Here is a 12,615-nt window from a genome sequence, read left to right as displayed (position 1 = left end):
TGTAGTGCAATTTAGGCCTCTTAGGAGTGGTGCCAGCCCCATGCCCCTGCCCAGGCATTGCCCACAGCCCAGGCAGGCAGGGTCTAGTGTCCTGGCAGCAGCAGCAGGGCACGCACCCAAGCAGTAGCTGCCATGTCTGCATGGAGTCCCGATGCCCAGCACCACGGGGGAAAGGGCAGGGGGATGCGGGGCCCGGGGACTCCCCGGGCAGCACCACGTGGGCTGGGGGTCTATTGCACTTGAAGACACGTCCATGCCATGGGTCCCTGACCCGGTGCCACCCGTGCCCGCCGAGGGGGTCCGGGGGCTGATGCCAGGTGCAGGTTCCTGAGCTGCGTCTCCAGCCCGGTCCGCGCCCCGTGCAGCCTCTTCAAGTATGGCTCGGCAGGTGACCCGTTGGCCCGGCCCGGGGCGGCCTGGAGGTGGTGCCGTCACAGCCCTCACGTCAGGTGGGCCCGGGGCCTGGCGGCAGGTGTGTGCCCCTTTCCTGTGGCGCCAACAGGACGGTTCGATGGATGGACGGGCCGGGGCGACAGGCGAGGCCCAGGCCTCGCTAGGCCTCCGAGGCCGCCTGTGGCTTGAGCTGCGCCTTCTCCATGGCCGTGCCGTAGGGCAGGGAGCGCTTGAAGAACCCGACCTGCGGAGAGTGGGTGGGAGTGAGTGGGCAGGGGGCACTGCCAGCTTTCCCCCACCACTGGGCAGCTGCAGGCTGCTGTCAAGAGCTCAAGGGCCCGAAGACTGGTTGGGGGGGGACCCCTCTGGAGGTATGCGGGGGGCAAATTAATTTGCTGAGAACATATTACAGATGTTTCTTTACCTTTTCCCTGCTCCCTCCCTTTGGCCCATTGACTGGTGACCCCTAACCCTTAGGATCTTCTGTATGAAAATACGACTCCCCCTTGCCCTTTGTGCCAGTTTCTGGGGCTGGCTCAAATTGGTGGAAAAAGTGGGATCCTGAAGTGGGGCTATCCCACAAGTGGGGCAAAAGGGGACTAGCAGTGCTGCAGTGAGCGTGTCGATCTTGTTGGTTGTGCGATGTGTACCGCAGAGGAGGGGAGACCTGCAGTGCAAGGAGGGCACTGTGTCTGGATCCAGTTTCTCCTGGTAGATAGCCGGATATGGGAGCAAGCTACAACAGAGGCAGAGAAACATCCGACCCTGTAGACTAGTGGTCACAGCAGCCAGTGAAGAAGCTCTTCTAGTTCTGGAAGAGTGGTACAACTGCCAGCTTCCAGGGCCTACAGCTGCCTTGTAGCAAAGACTACCAATCAAGATGCTTCGTTAGGCACCGAGGTCCTACAGAATTACCGAGGTGCTATGAATTTTGCAGGCAGTTTGTGTCCCTTCCTGGAGAGGCGTTTCCCCTCATAGACCTCCGGTGGCCAAGTGAGGGCAGCCGAAGTGGTAGCAGAGAACCTAGCACCTCCTAGAAGTGAGATGGTGATCACTGGTCACCTGAAGAGATGGTGCCATGAAGAAGAGGGCTTATTTGCCCCTACGTTCACTGCTGAATTGGGGTTCCTGCAACGGTGAAGAACCGCCAGGGTGAAATTCCTGTGCATCTTGCCGACATATCGACAGACCCATGAGTTGTATATCAGGGCCCTGTCATGGGGCCATTTGAGACCAGTGTAGCTGCCGTGCAGGAGGACCCCAGATCAGACAACCGGAGCAGTTGGTTGCTTGCAAGAGTGCTGAGGTCAGACAACACCTTAGAGAGCCAGGTGATAACCTTCAACAGATGCGGGAAAACTGGAACATGAGCTTATCTTAAGACACTGTGCAAGCAGTCTCCAGCTGTACTCAGCCTTGGAGACCACAGCCTAGGGCACACAGGCCAGGCAAAGCACCAGATCAACACTGACAATGCCAGACCTCTCAAACAGGGAGGACCATCCATTTCCAGTAGGAGTTTGATCAGCAGCTGCAAGAGATGGAGGAAAGAGGCATCATCCTGTCAGCCCACGGGCTGCCCCTGTAGTGCTGGTGCAGAAGAAGGGGGGAAATGCGTGGGTCCGTGTGGATTATCATAGACTGAATGACATTGCTGGCAAGGATGCCTACCCTTTACCTCAAACGAACGACACACTACACCTCCTGGCCAAAGCTGGACGGTTCTCCACCCCAGCAGGTGGAAGCGCACCTAGAGGACAGAGCTAAGACCGCTTTCTGCACTAAGGGACTGTTGGAGTTGAATGTCATGCCTTTCGGTATATGCAAAGCTCCTGGCACATTTCAGAGACGGATGGGTATCGTGTTAGCAGATTTGCAAGGGACCTCCTGCCTGGTGTACCTGCATGATATCACGGTGGTAAGCCAAACCTTTCAGGAGCACTTGCAGAAACTGGAAGCAGAGCTTAAGAGGCTGAAGGAGGCCAACTTTAAAAAAAAAAAAATCAATCTGCCCAATTGCCAGCTTTTTTGCAAGGAAGTGAACTTTTTGGGACACATGATCTCCACAGAGGGAGTAGCCCTGATCCACAGAAGGTGGAAGCTTTTAAGGCCTGTCCAGTACCTTGAAATGTAACAACACTGTGCAGCCTCCAAGTATGAAAGCTTCATGGCAGATTTTGCTCCGTCACAAGCCCCTTACATAAATTCTGCAAGACGGCAAAGTTCATCGGGCCTGGAGAATATCTGGTCCATACGTCATCCCCTATCTTACCATATCCCAACCCGAGGTTACCCTTCTTGTTGGACACGGATGCACGTGACATTGGCATCGGGGTCGTTCTGTCACAAGCTGAAGGAGGCCAGGAAAAGGCGATGGCCTCTTTGGTGGCTACACAAATCCCAGCCACCTGAGGGACAGCTGGCTGGATGGTGGAGTTCAACTACCCAACAGCTCGTTGCCCGAGTGCCAGAAAGCTGATGCCTTGTCCCATAGGCCTCACGTAGCAGAAGTTGACCCTAAAGTGAAGCACTGGGGATACCACCACTATCAGCAGCCAGGGGTGAGGCAACCCCAAAGGCAGGAGAAGCTGGAAGGCTGGCAGATCAGCGTACAAGACAAAAAAACTAATGAGGTGCAAGGAAACGGATAGCAAGCAGTTCCCTGAAGAAGGGCAATATCATCCGTGCCTGAAGAGGTGCCAGGGAGCGTGGCCTGAGCTAAGCACTCGGCAAGGAGGACTGGTGCGGGAACTTCCTGCATCTGCCCAAAGGCCAGAGCTTATTCAAACAGCGGTACTGGAAAAGGAAATAGCAATACTTCTTCAAGCTCTGCACGATCCCATGACCGGGGGACACGAGCATGGAGGTCTCTCACGAGGTTTGTATTTCTGGTTGGGCTGGAGAAAATCTGGTGAGGATGGGTGCAGGTCATGTGAGGTGTCTGGTGTCTGAGGCCCGTGGTCTCCATGCAGGCTGGGTGACACCTGGAAGGACACCTGGGTCCCCTACACGCTACACCCCATGGAAACACCTCTGTTTTAGTAGCGGGTATCTATTTTTCTCCAGTGGGCAGAAGCTCACCCTCTCCCTGATCAGGAGGCTCCAACCGTGGCCAACATGTTTGCCAACAGATGTGTATGCTACCGTGGTGGACCTCAATCCCTTCACACAGGCCAGAGGAGACCTTTTGAATCTCAGCCGTTTCATCCTGTCTCTCTCTTCTGGAGAGCAACAAAACCTGCCCAACACACTATCACCCCCATCTGATGGATTAGCAGAAGGAGTCAACCATCCTCTGGCCGACAGGCTGTCCTCCCCGACCAAAGGCAATCAGATGCCGTGGGATGAGATACTTCCTTTATGTCGCAGCATAAAGGAGCAGCGTGCAGTAGGCTACAGAAGATGCACCGTATACGGTGTTTGGATGGGGGATTTGCCTACCTGATGTGGTCTCTGGAGGATATATTTCAGAAGTGTTTAAGAGTCCACCTGAAGATGTTACGAGGGTGTCGAGACACCTACGTTCATTTAGCCAAGCTGTTAAAAGACATCAGGCTGCAGCCACACAAAGGCAAAATGAGTGCTATGACCTCTGGGTCACCAGATGGTGCATGATCCAGGAGAGTCAGTGTGGATACGGGGCCAAACCAGGAGAGGGCAGTGCCAAGAGCTGTGTAAGAAGTTATGTGACCCGATGGAAGTGAAGATAGCGAAGGTCAAGGCTGGGTACAACAGGGGACACCCAAGACCTACCAAAGCCAGCCAGGGTCCATGCCCTTGAATCCCTAGGTAGAGCACAGCGAGAGCGAAGACCTCCCAAGGGGCTTGGGGACACCTGGTTTGGGACTGACGGCTGGTTGGAGGGACCCTCCAGAGGTGTGGGGCAAGGATGAAGGTGCTGAGTGCATGTTACCGCAGGGCTGATGTTTCTTCACCTTCCGCCTGTTCCCTCCCTTTGGCCCATCAGCTTGAGACCCGAACCGCTTGGATCTTTTATATAAAAGTGGGAGCTCTCCTTGCTTCTTATGCCAGTCTCTGGGGCTGCGGGGTTGGCACATGGGCATCCGGGCCCCACACTGCCCTGCTGTAACCCACCACAGCCCCCACAGCCCTCCAGAGCGGGGAGAGAACCCGGGTGTCCGGGCTCCCAGCCTCCCTATTCCAACCCCTTCCACCAGCTCCAGCCTGGCAGCCAGGAGCCCCCACCCAGGCCCCCTGCCCCCCGGCTTGTGCCCACCTTGTACAGCCCATAGATGAGCAGTGCCAGCAGCAGCAGCCCGAAGAGGACAGCCAGCACGATGATCCACAGCGGGACGCTGGGGCTGCTCTCCGCCTTGGCCCACTGCAACATTGTCGACACCTGCCGGGGCCAACATCAAGAGGGGTGGTGATCCCAAGCCCAGGACAGGTGCCCCCACTGTGGCCCGAGCTCCCCACAGCACTAAAATGCAGCCACCTCTAGGGTGAAACGGGCCTGGCTGCTGGTCCAACCCCCTCGGCAGCGTGGCAATGGGCCTATTGGGTTCTTCCAGATGCCCCCTGCCCTCACAGTGCCCCTGCCCGTGGCACTGACCTTGAGCGCGGCACTTGGGTAGTGCTGGGGCAAGATGCGGTAGGGCATGTGCAGCACTTGGTAGGCGGCTTCGCACTGCAGCGCTGTCGGCTGGCCTTCCTTCTGCGGGACCAGGCCCCCAGGAGAGGGTGGGTGCGGTGCAGACACATCCGGGGGCAGGGGAGGGGCCCCCCAGATACCCCCACCCATAACATAGCACCCTGGGCTGGGACCATCACAGCTGCCCTCCTTGTACCCACTGGAGTATATGGATGTGGAGCCAGGGACCGTGAAGCTGGAGGGTGCAGGGGCCAGGAGCTCACCTTGGGCCCCTTGGGGGTGGGGGAGCTGAGCATGGGGCAGGAGCAGGGCAGGTGCCATGGGCTGGTGCCCACTGCAGCTGGGGGCAAGGGGAGGCTCCATGGAGCTCTCTCCAGCTCTGGGGCCGTGAGCAGCTCTGAGCACCGGTCCCTGGGGGCAGAGGATGGGGCAGACCCAGAGGACTGGGGAGCAGGAGGTCCAGACTCACCTGGTGGAAGGTGTTGGCCCAAAGCCGGAAGTGCAGACGCAGGGTGACGCGCTGCTGCCGCTGCAACACCCCCACCTGGCAATGGAGCTGGAAGCACTCCGCCTCAGAGCACCGCTGCGGATAGAGGGGTCCTGGGTCACCGGGGAGAGCACTTGGAGGCCTCCCCGATGCCAGCTCTAGGTCCCGGGCAACCCCCAACCTTTGGGCAATAGGGAGAGGGTAGAGCAGGGGCTGGGGGTGGCAATGTGGGACCAGAATGCGCCCAGGTCTGGGGTGGGACATGGCCGTGTGCAAGGCTGAGCCTGTGCTGCTGCCCTGAGAACACAGCCCAAGTGGGGTGGCTTCAGAGCTCGGAGGGGATGCTGCTTGGCCTCAGGCTCTGGCCATTAGGACATGGGGAAGGGGTGGGGGGACATACTTACCAGGGGGTGGGGGGCACCGGGAGTCCCCCCGCCACGTGTGTCCCGGCGCTGCAGGAAATGCTGCTCCAGGCTGGGAGGTGCTGGGCTCTGCTCCAGCTGCAAAGGACACAGAGAAGGCGTTGGGGGGGCACCAGGGGGACCCAAGACAGATTTGGAATTCCTCCCCCGCAAAAAACCCCCACTGGGACAAGGGCAGGAGGGACACAGAACCCAGCCACATTGCCTATGGCTCCACCACCCTGGATGGGGGGCAGGGGGCTGCGGGTCGGGAGTGTGGGGCAGCAGTGGGTTTCCCAGCAGCCCATACTCTCATGCACAGGCGCACTGAACCCCTGGAGCCCCCGACCCCCCATGCCCCTGGCCTGGTGCAGCCCCCAGTGCCTGTGCCCTCCTCCCACTCTGCCCGCAGAGCGCCCATCACCTGGAGCTGCAGGGAGTTGATGGGGTGGCTGGAGGTGCAGTTGCCGGGTGCCACGTAGCGTGTGACGTACAGCACCTGGCGCCCCTGGTAGCTCAGGGGGCAGCTCAACTCCAGGGTGCCTTGGCTGATAGTGCTGGGCCCCTCGTTCACCAGCTGCCGGAGGAGATGAGGGGGGGGGGTCTGTGCCCAGCTGTGCCCCGCGGCCAGGGGGAACCCCTCAGGGCTGGCCCAGGATAGACAGATGCCCCCATATCACCCCACAGACAGACAGACAGACAGACAGACAGTACCCCACACTCCAGACAGCCCCACAGACCCCCCGCACCTCTCCAGACCCTGACCCCCCAGCCCGGGGGGGGCATGACCCACCTCATAGACATGCTGCACCTCAGGCCCCACGTCCTGCTCCCTCTGGGGCTCTCGTCCTGGCTGCCCACCAGCCACGAAGAAGGTCACGGCCTCAGGCTTGGACACCCTGCAGGGGGTGGGTGTTAGCACGGGAGGCCACGAGGCCCCCTCCCCTCCCCTCCCCTCCCCATGCAGCGGCCCCTGAGTTCGGGGCAGGCACTCACCCGTGGGTGGAGACGCGGGCAGCAGCACGGACCTGTAGTGAGAACTCGACCAGTTCGCTCTGGGAGTTGTTCTGGTTCTTGCTGCAGAGACAGCAGTGCCATCACGGGAGGGCCAGGCCTGGACACCCCCCACTGCAGCTCCAATGGGCCGGGACAGGGGGTACCCAGGGGCACTGACAGCTGGACACAGGAGCAGCCCCCCCAGTGCCCGGGGCTGGGGTCAGGCCCTTACCTGCGGATCTGGAAGTCAAACTGGACGGTAGAGCGGGTGTCGCGGAGGTGGGGCACGGTGAAGCGCAGTCCGCCCCACAGCTGGGGAGACACGTGGGGTCAGAGAGCCTGGCACTGCCCCCCCCATGAGCTTGTGCCACCCCCTGGGGGCTGGCAACTGCCCCCCACCCCCAGCCCAGAGCATCAGCCCTGACCCCAGCGCTCCCCAGCCCCATGGGTGCATGGCAAAAACTCACGCTGGCACCGGCCTTCATGGGGTTGCCCAGGTCACACACCACCAGCCGGGTCCCGTTCTGCAACTCATATCCGCAGCTCAGGCTGGTGAAGTTCTGGGGGGCAGAGATGCGGTCAAATGGTGGCTGGGGGGGGGGCTGGGCACTGCCCTCCCAGCATGTGCCATGCCACAGGGCCAGGTGCCAAGGCCCTCTGGCTCCACTGCCTGCTGGGGGAACAGGGACCTTCCCTCCCGCCGCCGGCCCAGAGGTCCCTACAGCCTGTGATCCCCCCACCTACCGCATGGTCGCGGATGATGCCCGAGTACTCAGCCTCGGGGGGCAGTGTGACACACAGCTCGGCCTCGTAGGCGCCGCCCTCGCCGCGGTTGCGGGCATGGAAGGTCAAGTTCAGTGCGTTCTTGTCCCCCAGGTACACGACCCGCTGCTCCCTGTGGCACCGGGGGAGGGGGTTAGAGAGACACTGCAGCCCCCAAAACCCTCCCAAGCCTTTGCCCCCCATCAGCACCTTGCCACCCTCATGCCCCCTCATCATACCCGAAGACATCCAGCTGCAGGTCAGGCACGCAAATGTTATCCTCCCCACAGTCCAGCTGGATCTGAGCCTGCGGGGGAGCAGGAAAGGGCAGGAGGGGTGAGGGTCTCTTAGGCATCAGGCTGGGGTGGGGTGGGGTGGGGGGGCAGGAGGATGTCCATTTCCATAGTGATGCCCACCCCAGCCAGCAGGAGACCCCCCAAAACCCATGGGGGGCTCCCACGGACCCCCCCAGACCCAAGGAGGGTCTCGGGGATCCCTGCAGGTCCTGCTGCCGGCTGTCCCCCCTACCCCAGATGCCCCCCAGCTCCCACCTTCTGCTCGATGCGGTCACGGGCCAGGTAGTGGAGGATGGGCTGCAGCCCGTGGGCATCAGGGGCAGCGTGGGGGTCCAGGCGGAAGGTCAGCGCCACATGGATGGGCGACAGCTTGTCCCTGAACTCCGACTCGTTCTAGAGAGGTACAGAAGGGGTGTCACGGGAGCTGTGGGGACCCCGGCAGAGCCCAGGAGCCAGAGGCAGGGGCAGGCAGGGGCAGGGCTCACCCGCAGGTAGATCTTCATCTCGCGACAGGTGTCGACAGCACCATTGGGCACCTGCAGGGGCACGTCTAGGACGGGCTGGCGGGTGCGGAGGAAGAGCGCCCGCTTCACCGCCCCTTTCTGCTTCAGCCAGTCCAGCAGCAGCTGCACCGTGAAGCCTGGGGGGGTGGGGCAGGGAGTGGGCAGAGGGCACCTGCCAGGAGCCCCCCAGAGCAGGACCCAGGAGTCCTGCCTGCCCCCAAACCTGGACTTAGCCCCACCCCCCCAGGGGCACGGGGAGGCTCCCCCGACCCCACTCACCGATGAGGTCAGGCACGTGTTTCCCTGAGGCGTTGAGGCAGAAGCTCAGGTTGATGCTGGGGGGTGAAGGGAGGCTGTGAGCAGGGCCCAGTCCCCTGCCCTTGTACTGCAGGGAAACTGAGGCACAGCTACAGGCTAGAAAGGTGTGTGGGGGGGGGCAGCCAGGCTGATTGCAAAGGGGCCGGGCCAGGGAGCCCAGCAGCTGGGAGGGTGGGAGCTGGGGGGGGAACCCCCTGCATTCCCGCGGCCCCTCCAGCTGCCGGCGCGACCGCACAATTGCTCATTCAGCGCCTCGGGCCGGCTGCCAGCAAAGCCGTTGCCGCGCGACCGATCAACTCGGCTGCTATAAATAAACCCCCCCGGGCGGGGACCCCCCCCAGAGCTGCGGGGGGCGGCCCCATGCTGCAACAGCAGCCGGCAGTGGGGGCTGGAGGCCCCCCAGTCCCCCCGGCCCTTCGCTGCAACCGCCTCTGGGGAGGAACGCAGCCACCGCCCCAACCCTGGAGGCTGGGGGGGGGCAGAAGGGAGTCCCCCCCAGCCCACAGGCTGGAAGGGGGTCAGGACACCTGGGTTCCCACCATGCTTACCAGGCCACATGGGTGTCGGTGCCCTCCAGGGTGCAGGTTCGCTCCTCAGGGTTGAACATGGTGGGGTAGATGCTGAGGGAGGCGATGGCGTAGACATGGGGGGTGGGGGGGGGCATGGAGCATCCCCAGGGACAAGTGGCACTGCCCCCCCCAAAACCCAAACAAACCCCAGCACCTACCTGTATACGACGGCTGTGTCCACGCCAAAGGCGCCCACGATGAGGTCTGTGGGAGGGTAGGGACAGAGCTCAGGGCTGGGGGCATGCATTGAGGGGCAGGGTGGTGTTGCACGTGGCCCTGCCCAGGCTGCAGAGGCTGGGTATGGGCATGGTGGGGCTGGTGCCCCCATACCTGGGTATCCATTGCTGTCCAGGTCCTTGGTGCCGCGCAGGGAGAAGCCAAAAAAGTCGGGGGTGCGGCCAGGGGGCCACAGGCCCTTCAGTGTCTGGGAGGGCTCCGGGCGCAGCCCCCCTGGCTGCCCGTTGTAGATGAAGACTACGCCCTGCTGGGCCTCGCCTCCGAATGGCGCCCCCACGCCCACGTCTGCGGGATGCACACGGTCAGGGCCCTTGCTCGCAGGGTTTACCCCCGCCGCCCACGCGGCACTGGCCCTTTAAATGCCAGCGGGCCTGGCCAACCCTAGCACAGCCCCACAGCAGCCACCAGGGGGCGACAGATGCTCACACACCAGTGCACCGGCATGCACACTCATGCACAAGCATGGATGTATCTGGGCCCTATGCACGTGCCACAGATGCGGACCTGTGTGCAAGTTTGCACACCCCTGTGGACCTGTGCAAATGCTTAGAGACGCGTATGCAGGAACGTGCATGCAAATGTGCAGACACACACACACCTGTGCACATGCCTGCAGACACACGCACACCTGTGCACATGCCTGCAGACACACGCACATGTAGGCACACAGGCACATCCATGCACACATGGGCGCACACACCCATGCACACACCTGCAGACACGTGTACATACAGGCACATACACGCAGACCCATGCACACGCCTGCAGACACATGCACACGCGTGAGACTGACGCAGCCCCGTGCACATGCCTGCAGACACACGTGGGCCCATGCAAACGCAGGCACGGCCATACGGACCCACGGCCATGTGTGCAGACCCGGTCGCCTGGCTCCTGCGGCACCTACCGTTGTAGCCGTCCTGGTCGAGGTCCCCCAGGGGGGCGATGGCACTGCCGAAGCGCCCAAACTCCTGGGTCCCGGTGAGCACGGCGTGGGGCTGTGGCTCCATGCCGTGTGCCTGCTGCAGGTACAGGTAGACCCGGCCGACCTCCTCCTGGCAAGGGGGCAGCCAGTCCAGTGCTCCCATAGCTAGCCAGGCCCATGCAGGGATGGGGGGTAAGAGGGACCTGGGCCAGGCTGCAGCGGGGCAGGGGAATCCCCCACAGGCATGATCCCTGCTCACTGCTCCCCTCCCCCCCCTTGCCTCTTTCCTGCTTATTTGTGGCTGGGGGGGGGGGGGGGCGCCGGGGTGGTGGGGGGGGGGGGGGGGGCCTTGGGGGACCAGGCAGGGCTGAGCTCTTGGCCATGGGCACCCCCAGTCCAGGTCTCCCCTTGCCAATTACCCCAGGGGGCCAAGAGCTATATGAGCTGGGTGGTGGGGGGCAGGCTGGGGTGGTACATGCCCCCCCGAGAATACACTCACCCGTCACTGTTGACATCGGTGGCAGCCACGGCATAGCCAAAATATGCCGCCATCTGCGGAGACACCGGGGGGGGCATCAGGAGCTGGCAGTAGGCCACTGTGCAGGGCTATGTGGGTGTCCCCCCCTGCCAGGCACCCATTAAGGAAGGAGGGCACAGCCCAGCAGGGTCTGGCATCGTGTGCCCCTGCCTTGGCCCTGGCACTCACCTGCTCCCCGGAGAAGTTGTACAGGGACCGGATGTCGGAGCCGTTCAGGATTGTGACCTGCAGAAGCAACAGTCCCGTCACCAGCCCGCTTCGGCCCCTGGCCCTGAGAGGGGAAACTGAGGCACAGCACAGGGTGCAGCCCAGGCCGCTCTGCCCGGCCATGGCAAGGAGGGGCACCGGACCCAGGAGGCAGAGTCCCGGCCCCAGCCCTGCCCGGCCCCACGCCTGGTGCAGCGCAGCCAGGACCCAGGAGTCCGGGCCCGGCCCAGGCCACGTTGCCGTGGAAACGGGAAGAGCAACAGGAATTGCACATCTGGGGCTGGCGGGGGGCCAGGGGCTGCGTCAGGCGGCGGCTCGGCTTCCCGGGCGGGGCCCCGTGGCTCCGGGCACCTCCACGGGGGCAGGTCCACGTCTCCAGGACCAAGGCCTGGACCCCCCACCATGGAGACCACCCCCAACCCCAAGCCCAGCCCCGCCCCCAGGGGCGCCCAGCCTTACATAGCCATAGGTGAGGTTCCCCTTGGGCACGCCGGCCACGAAGTCTGTGGGGCAGAGACATGGTTTCACCAGGGGCCACAGCCGGAGCGGTGCCACGGCACGGCTCAGCAGGTGTGTGCGTGCGTGGGGCTGAAGCCCCCGGCCGGGGTGGGGCACCTCAGACCCCAGCCCCTGCGAGCACCTGATGCCCCCCCTACACCCTGGGCAGCAGCGTGGGCTCTGGCCCCCCTGGCTGTAACCCCCACCAGCCACAAAGGGGGCACCCAAGGACCCCCTGCCCTGGCCCTGGCCCCGGCCCTGGCTCTTACCTTCGTTGGAGTCTCCACTGAACTCACCCACAGCCACCGAGTACCCTGGGGAGGGGGGGAGAGAGGAGTCAGAGCGAGACCGCAGCCACAGCCTCCCCGCGCCCACTCCCTGCTCCCCACAATGTGGCACCCCCACCCCACAAACCACAGAGCAGGGGGGAATAGTCACTGGGCAGCAGCCTGGGGCATCACTATCCGAGGAGGGGGCATGGGAACAGGCTGGGGACCCGGACATGGGCTCTCTGCCAGCTCTTGGAGGCGAGTGGGATCCCAGGGGTTGAAGCAGGGGGGCCTGGACACCTAGGTCTTGTCCCTGTGGGTACCTGGGGCTGCTGCTGCCCCCCACCCTGGTGCCGCCCGCCGCCCCGCTCACCCAGGTAGCTGTCGTCATAGGTGCCGGCCGCCTGGCGTGTCTGCAGCTGCCCAGTCACCTCCAGGATGAAGTACTCGGGGTAGTAGGCATTGCGGATCTGCTCCTGCGTGGCCGAGATCACCTGGCCTGGGGGGGCACAGCACTCAGAGCCGGAGTGGGGTACCCAGGGGCAGCCCAGGGGTGGGAGGGGGGTAGCTGGAGAGTAGGAGAAGGGGGGCTCTGAATGGGGTG

The 12,615-nt window shown here is 63.0% G+C and overlaps 1 protein-coding gene across 1 annotated transcript; it reads right to left on the bottom strand.

Annotated features, from left to right (window-relative positions):
• Positions 1-6: 6 nt before the first annotated feature.
• ITGA5 (integrin subunit alpha 5) lies at positions 7-12,556 on the bottom strand. The gene is given in 24 exon segments (XM_025191499.1): positions 7-637; positions 4,631-4,753; positions 4,967-5,068; positions 5,475-5,588; positions 5,897-5,992; positions 6,318-6,470; positions 6,687-6,792; positions 6,890-6,970; positions 7,122-7,201; positions 7,357-7,449; positions 7,634-7,784; positions 7,891-7,958; positions 8,203-8,340; positions 8,433-8,587; positions 8,730-8,785; positions 9,317-9,422; positions 9,494-9,541; positions 9,668-9,859; positions 10,482-10,702; positions 10,993-11,051; positions 11,206-11,262; positions 11,704-11,747; positions 12,012-12,056; positions 12,385-12,556. Coding segments are annotated over 20 exon segments (2,226 nt in total). The 5' UTR covers positions 11,206-11,262; positions 11,704-11,747; positions 12,012-12,056; positions 12,385-12,556; the 3' UTR covers positions 7-553.
• Between the last annotated feature and the right edge of the window lie 59 nt (positions 12,557-12,615).

This window comes from Alligator sinensis, unplaced genomic scaffold (genome assembly GCF_000455745.1).
Source record: "Alligator sinensis unplaced genomic scaffold, ASM45574v1 scaffold149_1, whole genome shotgun sequence".
Lineage (NCBI taxonomy): Eukaryota > Metazoa > Chordata > Crocodylia > Alligatoridae > Alligator > Alligator sinensis.
Note: the sequence above shows the minus strand (reverse complement) of the source record. Positions and strands in the feature narration are given on the sequence as shown.